The sequence below is a fragment of the Chanodichthys erythropterus genome, chromosome 18 (assembly GCF_024489055.1).
Source record: "Chanodichthys erythropterus isolate Z2021 chromosome 18, ASM2448905v1, whole genome shotgun sequence".
NCBI lineage: Eukaryota > Metazoa > Chordata > Actinopteri > Cypriniformes > Xenocyprididae > Chanodichthys > Chanodichthys erythropterus.
Genome location: NC_090238.1, coordinates 12,397,021 through 12,414,308, shown reverse-complemented (window position 1 = coordinate 12,414,308; position 17,288 = coordinate 12,397,021). Strand labels below are relative to the sequence as shown.

Genomic DNA, 17,288 nt, shown 5'->3' with positions numbered 1-17,288 from the left:
ATTAATATTTTATTCCATGGCCATTAATGGCAGATTCCTATAATATATGATGGGTGCCCTATCTGTTTATTTAGTAAGGGACAGTTCATACATCTATTTTTTTTTTTAAAAAGCAGTCCATACAGGACTTATTTTAACACAAAAATAAATGTCAAAATGCTTTTAGTATTAAAATCTCGCATTGCTGAATTGTGCATATTAGTTGATTAAATTCACACCAGCAGGGCATGTTTTTAAAGAGATAGTTAAAGAAAAAATGCGCACATCCCAACTAAACTCAGGGCAGGTGCTCGATCATAAAGTAACTCCAAAATAAACCAAAAAAGAACTGCACACTGCCATTGCTGCTCTCAGAATTTAATAAAAAGACAACGTTTCGACCAAAGAGGTCTTCGTCAGGTCAGGCAAACAGTAGATAGTGACAAAATGGCAATTACTTTGCATTTTCTCAACATAGTCAATGACACCAGATACAATTCATTTCATCAACATGATCAATCACACCTGTTTCAAATCATCATATTCATCACCCAATGATTAAATCAACACTAATAACAAACATTATACCCAAATTCACAAAAAAGGTTTCAAATCAAAATCCAAATTTAAACCTTTTGGAGAAAGAGTATTCAATGTATAAATATAAAAGCTTCCCTCTGTAGTAAGATTTTATCAATATCACCACCCCTTCTAGGTACTTTAATTTGTTCAATGCCTAAGTAACGAAGAGTCGATAAATTATGTTTAAAAGAATCAAAATGAACAGCAATGGGATTTTTTTGGTCCTTCAATCGTATATTACTTCTGTGTTCAGCTATACGTGTTTTTAAGCACCGTTTTGTTTTGCCTATATAGGCCATACCACAGGGACATTTGATCATATAAATTACATTTTTAGTATTGCACGAAATTATTCCCTTAATCTTCAACTGTTTACCTGAGTGTGGATGACTAAAAGTGTGACATTTCGTAGTAAAATTGCATTGTGCACATTGTCCACATCTATAATTGTCAGTCCCTGATGGCAATTATAGATGTGGACAATGTGCACAATGCAATTTTACTACGAAATGTCACACTTTTAGTCATCCACACTCAGGTAAACAGTTGAAGATTAAGGGAATAATTTCGTGCAATACTAAAAATGTAATTTATATGATCAAATGTCCCTGTGGTATGGCCTATATAGGCAAAACAAAACGGTGCTTAAAAACACGTATAGCTGAACACAGAAGTAATATACGATTGAAGGACCAAAAAAATCCCATTGCTGTTCATTTTGATTCTTTTAAACATAATTTATCGACTCTTCGTTACTTAGGCATTGAACAAATTAAAGTACCTAGAAGGGGTGGTGATATTGATAAAATCTTACTACAGAGGGAAGCTTTTTATATTTATACATTGAATACTCTTTCTCCAAAAGGTTTAAATTTGGATTTTGATTTGAAACCTTTTTTGTGAATTTGGGTATAATGTTTGTTATTAGTGTTGATTTAATCATTGGGTGATGAATATGATGATTTGAAACAGGTGTGATTGATCATGTTGATGAAATGAATTGTATCTGGTGTCATTGACTATGTTGAGAAAATGCAAAGTAATTGCCATTTTGTCACTATCTACTGTTTGCCTGACCTGACGAAGACCTCTTTGGTCGAAACGTTGTCTTTTTATTAAATTCTGAGAGCAGCAATGGCAGTGTGCAGTTCTTTTTTGGTTTATTTTAAAGAGATAGTTCACACAAAAATGAAAATCCTGTTATCATTTACTCACCCTCAGGTTGTTCCAAACCTGTATACATTCTTTGTTCTCTTGAGCACAAAAGAAGATATTTTGAAGAATATGGGAAACTGAACAGCTCAGGCTTCATTGATAGTATTTCTTTTCCTACTATGGAAGTCAATGGTGCCCCAAAGCGGCCTGGATACAAACTTTCATCAAAATATCTTCCTTTCTTTTGTATTCAGCAGAACAAAGAAATTTATACAGGTTTTTGAACAACCTGAGGGTGAGTAAATGATGACAGAATTTTCATTTTTGGGTGAACTAACCCTTTAATATTTCACTGAATTATGGTAGTGCAACACTGCCATCTATTGGCATGACATGTTTACATTCTTTTCTTTTCCCAAAGCAATTCATTTACAATGCCAGTAGGTGTCACTGTAACCCCACATTTGAAATAGGTCCAGCACTCCATGGCTCACTGATTGTAATAAAAAGCATCATATGACTGTTGGTAAAATCATACAGCATACCTTTTGTGCATTATTACATAAGGAATATTACAATAACCATAATTATATGGTGAATGGAACTTTAGAATATGGATGCTGGGATATAGAACTTTAGACACTTTTTTATTTTATTCCTTGTTTGTTTTGTGCTATTACAATAGCTTAATTTGTATTTAAGCGTATAAACTAAAACTCTTTTGACAGCTAATGTAGTCTAATTAATAATAATAAAAAAAAAGAATTCTGATTGCATGAGAGCTACAGGGAATTAAAATGATATTCATCTCTCCATTGCTGCTCTATTTAACAGGGAGCTTTGTAAATGATGTGTTTCCGGAGGCAGAGAGCTAAATTACTTTTCAGACTGATGCCAAATTTGGAGGGAAGCTGGCAGAGAAGGCTGGCACTACCTACGTGATTGAATGCGCAGCATATCAATGACCTCGTTCAAAGCAGAGCTGGATTTCAACACACAAAGACATCATTATTGCAATGAGAACAATGTCATCCACCCACAGTTGGATAACACAACTTATTTAGTTTTGGATGTTGACTTTAACATGAATATCAACTACATTCAAATTCTGTTTTTTTATTTATTTTTTATTTGATTTAAACCTTGATTTAAAAACTTCTTGAGTAAGCTAAAAAATAATGCTTAAATATAACTCATGAAAAGAAAAAGGATTTTGCAGTAAATAAATGATTTTACGTTTCCATGTTGGGCTATTTGAAAATGTATATAAAAAGTTAAAACAACTTTTATATCCACATCTGCCTTGAAACATCCTTTGCCTACATTCTGCTTTGCTTCATTGCGTTATTCTTCTAATATTCAGTTTCACTTCAAAATTAAACTTCTCGTGTTTGTAAAGATTAAAGAAAAGGATGAAGGCCCCAGCGAGGATCGAACTCGCGACCCCTGGTTTACAAGACCAGTGCTCTAACCACTGAGCTATGGAGCCAAGTTGTTGTATGCTAACTAGCTAATGGCTAATAAACGTTACAAGAAAACGAAACGAAAAACATAGTGAGATATAATATAGTTTATCACCACGATAAAACATAATGTTCTTCGAAGACATTTTCCTTGTTTTAATTATACATATTTTAATCTTGTATTTATCTACAAATGTTTAGCAAACGAATAGTAGCAACTGTGTAAAATGCTAAAGCGCTCAAACATATTCATTAACGTTATATATACAGAAGGTTCAATCTCTCAAAGTAACAAAACGTATGGTTTACCAGCTGTTGTTGCGTGTATATTCACGATAGCACTGCAGCTGAAGTGTAAAGTGATCGTTCCATTATACAAATGAGTACCACATTTATATAGGCTATCATGGTAGACTGTTTGTAGCCTACACCAGGGTACTTCAAAATAAGCAACGTACAAAAGTCATTTAAGTTGTAAGTGCTACATGATTTTATTTTCTCATGTTTTGTGTTGGTTTAAAATAATCACAAAAATGGTATCATTCCAAATTTATTTATGTCAATGAATGATGCTAAATGAACTGTTACAAAAGTTTCGTAATGATGACAACAAAACTTAATTGATTCAAAGTAAAACATCCACATAGGTTTATGAATTTGAGCATAAAAAATCCTTAACATTAATGTTTCGTTATGATTTAAACTAAACTCAAAAATGACTTTTTACAGTTTTCTCAGCCACTTTGGTACATTTCTCATTCACATTTGAAAATCTCAAAACGACTTAATCAACCTCCACACCATCTAGTCACTTGTACACATCTTTACGCAATTTCTCATTCTTTTGAACAAATTGTCAATGGTACATTAATGCAATTGATTTCTGCTGTTTCCTACATTATCAATTGCTTGTCTTGTTGATGATCATATATTATATGCCTACTGGTTCTCTGTTCAATAGTCTCTTACGACAACTAGACATTAGTTCATTGTATAAGTTAGTAAATGTAAAATGGTTTAACTAGTTTTCATAATCTGTCAAGCATATTTTCTATAAATTTATTTTAGACTTTTAGGCAAATGTGTTCTGAATTGATGAATTGCGCAGGTAAATCTTGAATTTGTAAAATTAATCTTGAAAATGAAAATGTAAAATGTAAAATTATTTGATCAACCAATGATCAACCAGTTCTGTAAAATACCTCAGAGGTCCATCTCATGAAGCTTCATTTGGCTAGCATATATAGACAGAGCACAACACAGTGTTACAATTTCTGACAATGAAAGAACAAGAAAGAAATGAAAAAGGTAGGCAGAAAAGGCAGAGGACATAGGCAAGTTTCTGATTAAATAAAGGCCACTGTGTGAAACAGGTTCTCAATCATGGCCTAACAATGGCCAATCCAATCTTACAATGGTGATCCAACAATGTGCACTGTACTGTAATACTGTATACTTGTCTTTTTCTTTTCTGTATGATTTGAGCAAGTTAGAAGCTTTTGCAGGACATACACTGTGTGGTGCTCTTTGCACAAATAGTTTCGAGAAATGCCCTTACTGGTTTGCAATGTTAAGGATGATTCGAGAAATGTACCAAAGCGACTGAGAAAAATGTCTTCTCTGTTGCAGTTGGAAAAGATGAGGTATGTGCTACAACTAATAACAAAAACATTGTTTCTGAAATGTTTCAGATTATACTAGGACCGGAATCTGAATTTCCACATATCACTCCTGCATCTTCGTAGTGAGCGCAGTTGTGTGTGCCAATCCCAGCGTGCTGACAATCCAAGAGAGTTTCCTCGGCCCCCTCACACTGCACATCATCCAAAATAATCTTCAGGTCCGTCCCTTCCCCAAACTCGCCGTGCTTGGCAGCCTTAAGTGCATGGCGGAACCCGAGCTGCCGGCAGACCACTACGGCATTCTTGGTGTTCCAGAGATCATCACAAACGGTCCCCCATTCCCCATTTGCGTATACTTCCACCCTTCCCCGATCCCTCCGACCCTCTTCATCCCCGACTAATCTCACCGCTCCGTTCTTGTGCTTGCCCTTCCTGCGTCTACCCTTCCGCTGTCTGGACGTTCTGAGGGGCTTGGGTGTAGTTGGGGTGATTGGTGTGGTGGTGATCTGCCCATCTAGCTCATTGAAGATGTCCAGCAGCTCTTGAAGCCAGTCTTTTGAGCTATCTTCAGGATCTCCCTCTGAGAGTGTAGGTTGCTTTGTCGGAACATGGACTCCTATCAATGCTGTGAAAAGGAGGATTTATACAAAAATCAGTTACTCAATCATGTTGTTATAGAGTCCTAAATAGAATCACTCCGGTTCTATTGTCCTGAAGTCAATGGGGTTTTTTAATGGGTTTTTGGTGAAAGGTGGGGTAAGCCATTTTTAAAAAACGTTGTTGGACATTGTTGATATTTGAAATCAACCCAAACAAACACACCCCTCTCTTCATTGCTCTACCGGCAAAACTCACCCTCCAGTCCTACCCACCCTACTCCGAGTTTATCTCGAACCCCGGCCTGATCGCTGCTGGCAGGTGAGGTGAGTGCATTAACAATGACGCTAAACACTGCATTCTCTAACGGTCGTCAGGTTTACCTGCTCAACTCGCACTATCTGGCCACTGTTACGCATGCAATGCAAGAGTGGATGATTATCACAGCTGACGCGCAACAAAATGCTTCACGAAAAAAAAAAATAGATGATGAAAGAATGACAAGGAAGCACAAAAAATTAACGTACAGTACACAAGAGTAAATACAAACAAGAGTTTGTTGTTAGTCGGCAAAAGCACAGCAGCTCCAGACAATCAATGACAGTGTTACTCACATGTGAAGCGGAATCAAAGCAGCCTCCGCGTCTGTTTTCAGGCCTTCCTGCTTAGCTTTCTCCAGCGCTGGAAAGCTTTTCCAATATAAATGTGGGTCCTAAAGCACTTGCCCAATCATAAACCTTCATTCCAGTGATATTCTTTTGAGCTCTTTTGTATTGTGTCTCATCATCTCTCTTTCGGCAGTTTTCCTTCAAATCTCCCCCTTGCTCATTCTGTCTCCTCGACCGCTATACACCCCCTAATGCTAATTGGCTACGCGTTTGTTGTTGGTGTCGCCTGACTAACTTCCAAACAGTGTTGAAATATGACTTACCACACCTTTAAATGTCTGAAATAAGGTCTATGGTTAACACAATCTCAAGATATTTTCATGTTTTACTCTACTCAACACATCAGCAATACCCCACTCTTTATTTTTTTGAAAAAGATTGTATCTTGTATGTATCTTGAGAAAGTGGATAAATGGGACTACAGGGGCTTTCAGGGATATTAAACATCACACCGAACTGGAAAACTCCACTTTTTTTGAAAATAGTTGAGTTTTACCGTTTTCAAATCCATTCAGCCGATCTCCAGGTCTGGCGGTACCACTTATAGCATAGCTTAGCATAGTTCATTGAATCAGATTAAACCGTTAGTATCTCGTTAAAAAATGACCAAAGAGTTTCATTTTTTTTTTTGTTGCCATTCCATGGGTGCAGCAGGCGCAATGATATTACGCAGCGGCTGTGACCCCCTTCTTGCACAGGGAACGTACCTTGCAACCATGGAGACATTTGTGAGAGGCGCTGCGTAATATAATTGCGCCTGCTGCACCCATTGTACGGCAACAAAGTTCATTGATTATTACGCCAGAATGAGAGTATAGTTCCTAGTTATATCGGCCAAGAAAATCGCGATTTTCATTTTCCGTCGGTCTTAGTACACAATGTAACTACAGAAGAGTCAAGTTTTAAATAGGAAAAATATCAAAACTCTTTGGTCATTTTTGAGTGAGATGCTAACAGTCTAATCAGATTCAATGAACTATGCTAAGCTATGCTAAAAGTGGTACCGCCAGAACCCGAGATCGGCTGAATGGATTCGAAAACGGTAAAACTCAACAGTTTAACTCTAGGGGAGTTGGAAAATGAGCCTATTTTCCTTTAATACTCATAATCTTGAAAACTATTCTAACTGAAACTTTCCAAATTGTAGATATTAAATCAAGATTGAAAAGAGTTGTCGGAAGCTTAATGGTGGTGGCATTGAAGTTGTGCGTACATGGTGTAGTTCATTTAGAGCCTAACCTTAAGATCTCTTAAAAAGGAAGAAAACTTACTTTCCTTTGGCTTGAATGGTATAAGATTGCTCTTAACACGAACTGAAAGTGGCTCATAATGACATTTTCCTGGAGGTGCACGTCTGTAATAAAGCAGGGAGAGCATTTTAATGTTTTAATAAATATTCTGGGTTCAATACCAGTTGAGATCAACAGCATTTGTGGCTTAATTTTGATTACCACAGAATTAATTTAATCTTGTCTCTTGTTTTTCTTAACAGAAGATAAAATGTAGGTTATGGTGAGACACTTAGAAGCAAGACAATAGAAGCAAACAGGTGCCAATTTCTGTAGGATTTATAAACCGAAATCTGAAGCTTTAAAAATGTTACAAAAGCACTATTATGTTATTATTATGTTATTCTGTTCAAATTTGTGTATACTTTGAGATGTAAAGAGTGGGAGAGAGAGAGAGAGAGAGATTACAACATGCATTGCTGCCAACAGAGCATTTTCATCTTTTGAGATTAAAGTCTGTTAAGAGGCAACACACGCTGATCTTTGCACACCTGAGATTGTGATAAAAAAGAATACCTTGAGGGGTCAACAATCTTGTACACAACACCTGTGGGAGATGTTGCACTTGGTATTTCGGTGGACATGAAATAGAGTTCACCTGGTCACAGAGAACAGAAATTAAGTCACATAAAATACTGATCAAATTAATATAAAACCCGAAATGGATTTTTGTCCACTAGGAGGCATTAGCGACTAATCTATGCAGCATATAAAGTGTGAAAAGGAACATATAGCCTTTCTTGTACATACCTGCTTCATCCTCTGCAAACGAAATGATGTATGGATAGTAATTGTTGATGATCCCTGGAAATGAACAAGTCAGCCCCACACCCATGCAGATCTCATTGTATTCCCAACTGTGTGTGTTTCTGTTTTCCTTTAAACTCATCAGGCGTCTGGAAATTTAAAAAGTTCACATTTAAAACAACATATACACTACTATTCAAAAGATTTGAATGCCTTTTAAAAAAGTCTTATGCTTATGCTTAAGCTTATGCTTAGCTCACCAAGGTTGCATTTATTTGATCAAAAATACAATAAACTCAGTAATACTGAGAAATATATTTACAATATATAATAATCTATAAAAAATAATCTAATAAATAATCTATTTGAAAATGTAATTTATTCCTGTGATGTCAAAGCTGAATTTTCAGCATCATTACTCCAGTCTTCAGTGTCACATGATCCTTCAGAAATCATTGTAATATGCTGATTTGTTGCTCAAGAAACATTTATTATTATGCTGCTTAATATTTTTGTGGAAGCCATGAAACATTTTTTTTTTCCAGGATTCTTACTTGATTCTTTGAACTTGATAAGTACCAAGTTCAAACTGCATTTATTTGAAATATAAATATTTAGTAACATTACACTCTACACTGTCACTTTAATACAACCTTTATGAATGAAAGCATTAATATCTTTTTTTTAAATCATTACTTACCCACTCATGAAGTCTCCAAATATGTACATGCCATTTAAATTTGGATTTTCACAGCCTCTGTAAACATATCCACCTGTGACCGATTTCCCCATTTTGTGTGGATATGCATAAATTGGAAGAACATCATCTAAAAGTAAAAGTGGATATAGCACTTTATAGGTTGAAAAAGACACTCATATGTCCATCCATTCAATAAAAAATGAGAGTAACTGTATTCCCACCTAAGGAGCTGTTGGCACAGAGTTTTTTATCGTAACAAGAGAAACCCTCTTTTGCTCTCCAGCCATAATTCCGGCCCTTCTCCACAATGTCTACTTCCTCATACTTATTCTGGCCCACATCCCCACAGAAAATTCGTCCTTTTCCTTCCTTGGTCTTCGGATCCCCTCTGTCTACAGAGCATCTCCACATGTTCCTCACCCCATAGGCATACACCTCGGGACGAGCGTTGGGTTCACGTACGAACGGATTGTCTGGTGGGATTTTATACAGTGGCCCCCTTTCGTTGTCATCTACATCAATGCGAAGAACCTTTCCCAAAAGTGCAGATCTAGCAGCGTAATCCAGATAAGAGATGGAAAATTATCTGTCCTTCTTGTACCAAACTGAATTTAGCTTCTTGTACAAAAATATTCAAGTAATATCAGAGTTGAGTCCCATACTAAACTTACTTGTTCTGTGCATTTCCGAATTTCCCAAATGGATCTCCTGCCATTCCACCATCCCCAGTGAAGATGTATAAGTATCCGTCATCGGCGAAGAGTAGCTGCCCACCATTGTGATTAGAAGCAGGTTCATCGATCTCTAAAATGATTCTGAGGGGACATGAAGATATGTACTGAATGCTCAGTTGAAATTATTGAAAGCATACACTCTTAAAAATAAACGTTCTTTATTTGCATTAATATAAAGAACCTTTAAATATAGAAGAGGATTAGGGCCAAGCAATAATAAAAAAAAAATAAAACCATCTTGAGATTAAAGTTGTTAAATTTCGAGAAAATACTCATTAAATTTTGAGAAAAAAGTCGAGATAAAATGTTGAGAATAAACTCGTTAAATTACGAGAAAAAAATCGTTACATTTCGAAAAAAAAGTCGAGATAAAATGTTGAGAATAAATTCAAAATTTAACAAGTTTTTTCTCGAAATTTAACAACTTTAATCTCGAGATGGTTTTATTTTTTTATTATTGCTTGTCCCTAATCCTCTTCCGTATTTAAAGGGTTAGTTCACCCAAAAATGATCCCATAATTTACTCACCCTCAAGCCATCCTAGGTGTATATGACTTTCATCTTTCAGTCAAACACAATCAGAGTTATATTAAAAACTATCCTGGCTCTTCCAAGCTTTATAATGGGAGTGAATAGTAACCGAGATTTCGAAGCCCAAAAAAGCACATCCATCCATCCATCATAAAAGTAATCCATACAGCTCCACAGGGTTAATAATGGCCTTCTGAAGTGAAACAATGCATTTTTGTAAGAAAAATATCCACATTTATAACTTTATAGTCTATAATCACTAGCTTCCGGTAACGTCTATCTGCGCATTCACAAGAGCCTAGTTCCGGTGTATGACGTAGGACGCAGGACGTAGCGTAAGCTTAGGGGAGAGTAGACGCCTCTCATGGTTCAAACGAAGAGGGCTTGGCAACAAACTCAAGCTCCTCTGACATTTCTCTTTAAAAATTCTCATTTTAGACTCCTAATTCGTGGCCGGTTTTGTTTTTCTCTATACTCAGCGCTTCCACATTTATCAATACGTCATGCATCAGGTCAAAGTTTACTCTTCCGCTGGAATCGACTCACGTATGGAAGCCAGTGATTCTAGTTTATAAAGTTATAAATATGGATATTTTTCTTACAAAAACGCATTGCTTCACTTCAGGAGGCCTTTATTAACCCCCTGGAGCTGTATGGATTACTTTTATGACGGATGTGCTTTTTTGGTCTTCAAAATCTTGCTATTCACTCCCATTATAAAGCTTGGAAGTGTCAGAATATTTTAATATAACTTCGATTGTGTTTGACTGAAAGAAGAAAGTCATATACACCTAGGATGGCTTAAGGGTGAAGATATTATGGGATAATTTTCATTTTTGGGTAAACCCTTTAACATCCACGGAACCTTTCCATTGCTCAAAAGGTACTATAAATTGGAAAAAGTTACTTCAGATTATGAAAATATTTTTCACAATAAAAAAAAAAATTGGTTCTTTTAAGAACTTTTCGCAGAAAGGTTCTCTGAGGAACCCAAAATGGTTCTTCTATTGCACTGGAGCCTTTATTTTTAAGAAAGTTTGGTCAAAGAAAAACATCTGCTCACCTCTCTGAACCATGGTCAACTACATTCATATCCGTAGAAGAGATGCGGAACTCACTGATACGGATTCTCTCATCAAAGCCCACCTCAACAGAGTAGTATACATATAGCTTTCCATTGTATTTAAAGTTGGGGTGAAAGGTGAGTCCCAAAAATCCTCTTTCATCACCTTCCCATGGAGATGTCAACACAGCTTTTGTGATGTTTAGAAATGGATTTTCAAGCTTTGATCGATCTGGAAGGTATACCCAGACAAGGCCAACTTGTTCAGCAACGAAAAACCTGTGCGTGCCATCATTGGCGTGAACCATGGCAAGAGGATTTCTGAGTCCATTGGCTACCTCCTCTAAACACAGCTGCAAGCAGCCCTCAGGATCCGCTGCAGTGCGGCCAAGATTTTTGGTCAAGCGTTCATTACTCAGCAGATGAGGATAGCAGTAATCTGGGTCATCCAGCTCTAGGTACTGACAAACCCTGCGCTGGTCATGCTCAAGTTCTAGAAGACGTGGATCATCAGACAACAAGGTAAGAAAGGATCTGCACTTGGAATGGAATTGAGAGCAATAGTCGGGGCAGAGTCCAGGTATGGTCCGTAAAGGCGTGCTGGGGTCTTCGGCATCAAAAAGGTGAGCAGCATATGGAGAGCATTCCTGAAGAAGAGAAACAGGAAAAGTGGGGGATGTAACTTAGTCGTGCCGGCTTCAAGCAATGCATTTGAATAGTCATGTCTGCTTTCCCACATTCAACACTCTGTGAAACCACAGCCACTTAAACCTCAATGTAGTGTTTACAGTGGCCCACGCTGCACTGGGAAAAAAGCAATCCCTGAAGTTTCTATGTGACCGCTAGACATGTAACTTACTCCTGAACCTAAACGTTTAAAATAGACAGCTATATTTAGCATAGGTTTCTAATTTGGCCCGAATGGTTGCTAGGGTCTTGCTATAGGGTGTTCTGTCTGGTTGCTAGCTATTGCCAAGGAGTTTAAAAGAATACTTTTCACCAAAATTATTATGTTATATGAGTTATTGACGAAAAAGATAAAAAAAAAAAAAAACATAATGAAGATGTAATTAATTTTGAAGTTTTATTAAGTGTTAACAATGTGATTATGTGTTTTTTTTTTATAATCAATAAACACTGCTTTTGTCATTTTTTACAAGATGGACAAAATGTGTCACCAAAAAAGTAATTCAGATTAACCCAAATTTCAGTTTTACCAAATGACACTTTTGGTAATACCGAATGACAATATTTTCAAACAATGCTAACAGGCTGATATCTAGATGGCTAGCAAAAGGACAATTAAACATTTTATATTTAGTACAAGTTTTTAAAATATTACAACATTTTCCATGTTTCGGTTGTACCGAATGACCTGATGTTTCGGGACATGCATATGAGCAAATGAAAACATGAATTTTTCAAGTTATTTACTTTGCTTCAAGACCATGTGGTCCTTTGCAGGTGTCTGAATGATGTCACATCCTGTCACATGATATTGACCGCATGACTTGATCCAAAATGGTCCCTTTTTATTGGTCATTCCAAATGACATCAATAACATTTCTCATAACAAAGCAACGACTTCTACACAGAATTTTAATACAATTTTGTTGATATATGATGTTATAAAATCATGCCATAATAAAAAATATATACATTTATTACATTTTAAGATTTATTATTTTTTTTATCACAAATGAAATGGCTGTATTGGCCTTTGGACGGTTAAACCGAATGACTTTTTGACACTTCAAAATCTTTAAAATACCTTTATATGTAATAACATATATTTAAAACCTTTCGGATTCAATAAAAGAGATCTAGTTGTACTGACTTTCATACTTTGGATGTCATATCTTTGTTTTTTATAATTATTAAGGCCTTTGGACAAAAAAAAAAAAAAAGACCCGTCATTGACCCATATATGATTTCTATTTCAAATGCTATAGGCCTACGTGTTTTTGTTTTTTGTTTTCTTACGTATATTTTCAGTAGGATATGAACTATTTACAAGGTTCGGTTTGTTTAATATCAATAGGCCTATATTGGCAAGAAAGAGACTTCTCTAGTGACGTCATTTGGACCCTCACCAACCAACCGTGTTTCAAATCATCGCCAACGCTAGCAGACAGTTGGACGTTATCGTTTACAATTTATGGCTGCAAATTGCGGTACGTGTTGAGAGGCAACCAAACAATGGTTCAAGTACATTTACAAAGCAACAAACTAAACAAAAATATCGTTTCATAATTGTGCCGTCAACCAAACTTACCTGACAAAGCAGATCCTGAACGTACACGGCACAGTTCGAATATCCATAATAATCGAAGTTATCCATTATCCGATAGTATTTTGCCATCAGCTCTTGGTCCCTGGCATAGTCACAGCAGCCGAAGTATTTATACATTTGACAGAACTGAAGCTCTTGTTGAGGCTGAAAGGGGGGTTTAAAATCCAAACACTGTGGATGCAGGAACGCAGGTGCGACCCAAAACGCCAACAAATAAAACAAAATAAACGGTGATTGCCATATACGGCCGAAAACATCGCAAAAGTACCACATAGCGCTCAAATCCTGGTGCCCAACTTCAGATACATGGAAGTTAAAGTTATGCAATGGCGATGATACTCGACGTCTGACTTGTGTAGTCATGCACTTTGCCCTGAATTTAATCATCAACCATTCCCAAACAAATGCACGTCTTATTTACTGTGTAGCGAATCGCAACTCGGTTGGACCGCTATCATACTAACCCATCTCCTTGTCTGAGTTACGAGACGCGTCTTACATCCCGAGCAGATGTGAGACTCACAAAGGTCCAAACCGCAATTCTCCGACTGTAATTCATGTCTTCCAGTGAACCTATGTTATGCTGCAGTTACCCAGAGAAACGATTACCACAGGTTTAGAGTTTAGTTTAACCGTTTAAACCCCCTTTTAATAGCTTAAGTATGATGTTAACACATGGTTTTTGCTGATTTTAGGAAAATTTCATAACATGTTTCAAAAGTTTCAGTTTCATAACGTGTCTTCCTAAGAGTCTCGGAGACCACAGGTTGTAAACATGCTCTACATTGCTTGTATTTGGTCAGATTAACTCTAACATAATTTTAAGAGAAAATATGGATTCATTTTATTATTATTATTAATATTATCATCATAATTGTATACAGAACCTCCCCAAAAAAGAAAGTAAAGTCAACTTCAACAGAACATAAGGTTTAAAGTGAGAGCACTGGCTTTAAATGAACGGAAACTAAACAATAATCTTTGTTGCATCTGTTCTTGCGCAATCAACATATTTCAAACACTTGCATGGATATCCTCACTTTGTACTGTTTATTTTAACTCATGTTCTGTTGAAACTGGCTTTTGTGTATTAAAGTACTTATGTGTAAAAAATAATAATAATTTAAAAATTAAACGTTAATATCCCCTCAATTTGATTTTTTCCTATTTAAAACATAGTACTCAAATATCAGCCCATTGTTCTACGACTAGTCGCAAACTTCATAAAGGTGATTATTATCAGATAGTAACTTTTTTTGTTCTGTTTTGAGTCAATGTGACCCTATAAAGTATGCATAGTAGAAAATAGGCTATATTAAAGCAAATCTGTAAACAAATGGCAGGATTGCATATTCAAAACAGATATAAAAGCAGCATATGAATTGTATTTAATTTAGGCTAATTATTTTTTTATCTGAATGAACATGAAGCTGCAGTCTTGTTTGTAATTGTCAGTGTTGGGGAAACTTACTTTTAAAAGTAATGCATTACAATATTGCCTTACATTCTAATAAAGTAACTAATTGCATTACTTAGTTACTTTTTATGAAAAGTAATGTGTTACATTACTTTTACGTTACTTTTTCTCATCTGGGCTGGGCTTGCTTGTTTGTTTTTTATAATAACAACAACATTTTTGGCAAATGATAAGGCCCTTATCACCAAAAGTGAAATGAATAAGCCTCAGGCTGAAGGAAATGCATATTTACGCTTGTACGGTTAGTAGAGAGTACAGCTCAAACAAACCTTTCAGCTGTGCTGCCATTCTGGATTCAAGAAGAGTGTTCACATTGAGTCTAGAACTACAATAACCATCATGTTCACACAATGCGCACAGCACCTCTTTCTTTCTCTCAACATGGAGACAGGAGAGCTTTCAGTCAATAAATGTCACTTAGGTATTTTGTTGTAAATTGAAAAAGTAATGCGTTACTTTACTAGAACCTAACTCAAGTTACGTGTAATGCGTTACCCCCAACTATTAAGGAGGTTTAGTCCACTTTCAAATAAAAATTTCATGATAATTTACTCACCCCCATGTCATCCAAGATGTCCATGACCTTCTTTCTTCAGTTGAAGAACATTTACATTTACATTTATGCATTTGGCAGACGCTTTTATCCAAAGCGACTTACATTGCATTATACTATACATTTGTATCTGAGTATGTGCAATCCCTGGGATCGAACCCATGACCTTGGCATTGCTAGTGCCATGCTCTAACCACTGAGCTACAGGAAAGAAGAAAAGGATCTTATCTAGCGAAGAGATCAGTCATTTTCTAAAAAAAATAAAAATGTATATGCTTTATAAACACAAATGATCTGAAATGAGCAAGTGCTTCCGTTTTCCGTATTCTTCAAAAAGCTTATGCTGTATGTCCTACACTTTCCCCATTAAGCTTAAAGAAAAAATGGAACTGACGCTGCGTTCGTTCCGTATGTAGAATAGGGAAGGCGTTCCGATGGAAGCACTTGTGATGCCATCATTTGTGTCTATAAAGCATAAACATTTTCATCTTTTTTTTAAAGAAAATGACAGATCTTTTCATTAGATAAGACCCTTATTCCTCGTCTGGTATTGTTTAAAGCCCTTTGAAGCTGCACTAAAACTGTAATTTTGACCTTCAACTGTTTGAAGTCCACTATAAAGAGAATAATCCTGGAATGTTTTCATCAAAAACCTTAATTTATTTTCAACTGAAGAAAGAAGGACATGAACATCTTGGATGACATGGGGTTGAGTAAATTATCAGGGAATTTTTGTTTGAAAGCGGACTAATCCTTTAAGGAGTTTGGTGTCCATGAATGACTTTTTAAACCCTGTATTGGAAACATTTTGGATGCCAGTGGGTGTTAATGTGCAGCATTCTTATTAATTCTTATATCTTATTCTTATTACTTATATAAGCTATAGCTTATATACTATAGTATTCCCATTTCTAAAGAATAGAGATAGGTGGCAATGCGGTCCACACAGTTTATTCACTGCAACGTTCTTTTTTTAAAAAAAAGTTTTCTGCAAAATCTGCAATCTCTGCACTCTAAAAACATCTGGGTTAAATATGGACAAACCCAGGGATTGGGTTGTTTTCACCCAGCCATTTTTTTCAACCTATTTTGGATTTATTTTTTTAGCCAGCAAAATAGTAATATAGTAAAAGGTATGTTTTTGCTCACCCCCAAATAGAGGCAAATTTGTGAGGTATTATAAGTTAAAACTTGACCAGACCAGAGACTTATAATACATTTTGTGAAAGAGGGCATAATAGGTGCCCTTTAACCCAACCTGCTGGGTTTGTCCATACTTAACCCAACTTAGGTTGTGTTTAACCCATCATTTTTTAGACTGTGGGTCAGTTCCAGCCATTATATTTGTTACTGTAAGGTCACACAGCAGTTCTTAAGTGATTCCATCTCATTAATTTAGCCTGTTATCATATTGACGCTATATGCCACAATTACAGATGTGAGTCATTTTAGCCACTAGATGGTGGTGTGTTCACACCACAACCCCATAAGAAGAATCCTAGCTCAGTACCCACGCAGATAATTGAAATCATTTGATATTTAAATATTCTCATTCATTCATTCACATTACATGATGTGTTAACATATGAATAGGCAATTTACTGATGTTGCTCTAGTCTTTAATATCCACTGGAATGTTCCTGCCATAATTCTTTAAAAAAAAAATACCACAACGTTATTATTAACGAAATTAAGCCCCATCTGAATGCTCACAGAAAGCTTGGTGGCTATTTTTGGAACAACATTCACATGGAAATTATGAACTGCTTTTGGGAACAGAATTTTACTGATTCCCTATTGGCTGAAACATGCCTAACACTCTTTTGCTTGTGTTC

The 17,288-nt window shown here is 36.0% G+C and overlaps 1 protein-coding gene and 1 non-coding gene across 2 annotated transcripts; both read right to left on the bottom strand.

Moving 5' to 3' along the window:
- Window positions 1-3,132: 3,132 nt before the first annotated feature.
- On the bottom strand, window positions 3,133-3,205 carry trnat-ugu (transfer RNA threonine (anticodon UGU)). Its single transcript has one exon. It is a non-coding gene; the product is annotated as a tRNA-Thr (tRNA).
- Window positions 3,206-3,660: 455 nt separating this feature from the next.
- On the bottom strand, window positions 3,661-14,103 carry hhipl1 (HHIP-like 1). Its single transcript, XM_067367973.1, has 9 exons — window positions 13,406-14,103; window positions 11,131-11,777; window positions 9,474-9,617; window positions 9,024-9,352; window positions 8,803-8,929; window positions 8,106-8,251; window positions 7,872-7,953; window positions 7,338-7,420; window positions 3,661-5,426 (listed from the first exon to the last, which is right to left on the bottom strand). The coding sequence occupies exons 1-9, from the start codon at window positions 13,808-13,810 to the stop codon at window positions 4,867-4,869; spliced, it is 2,523 nt and encodes an 840-aa protein (XP_067224074.1). The 5' UTR covers window positions 13,811-14,103; the 3' UTR covers window positions 3,661-4,866.
- Window positions 14,104-17,288: the final 3,185 nt, after the last annotated feature.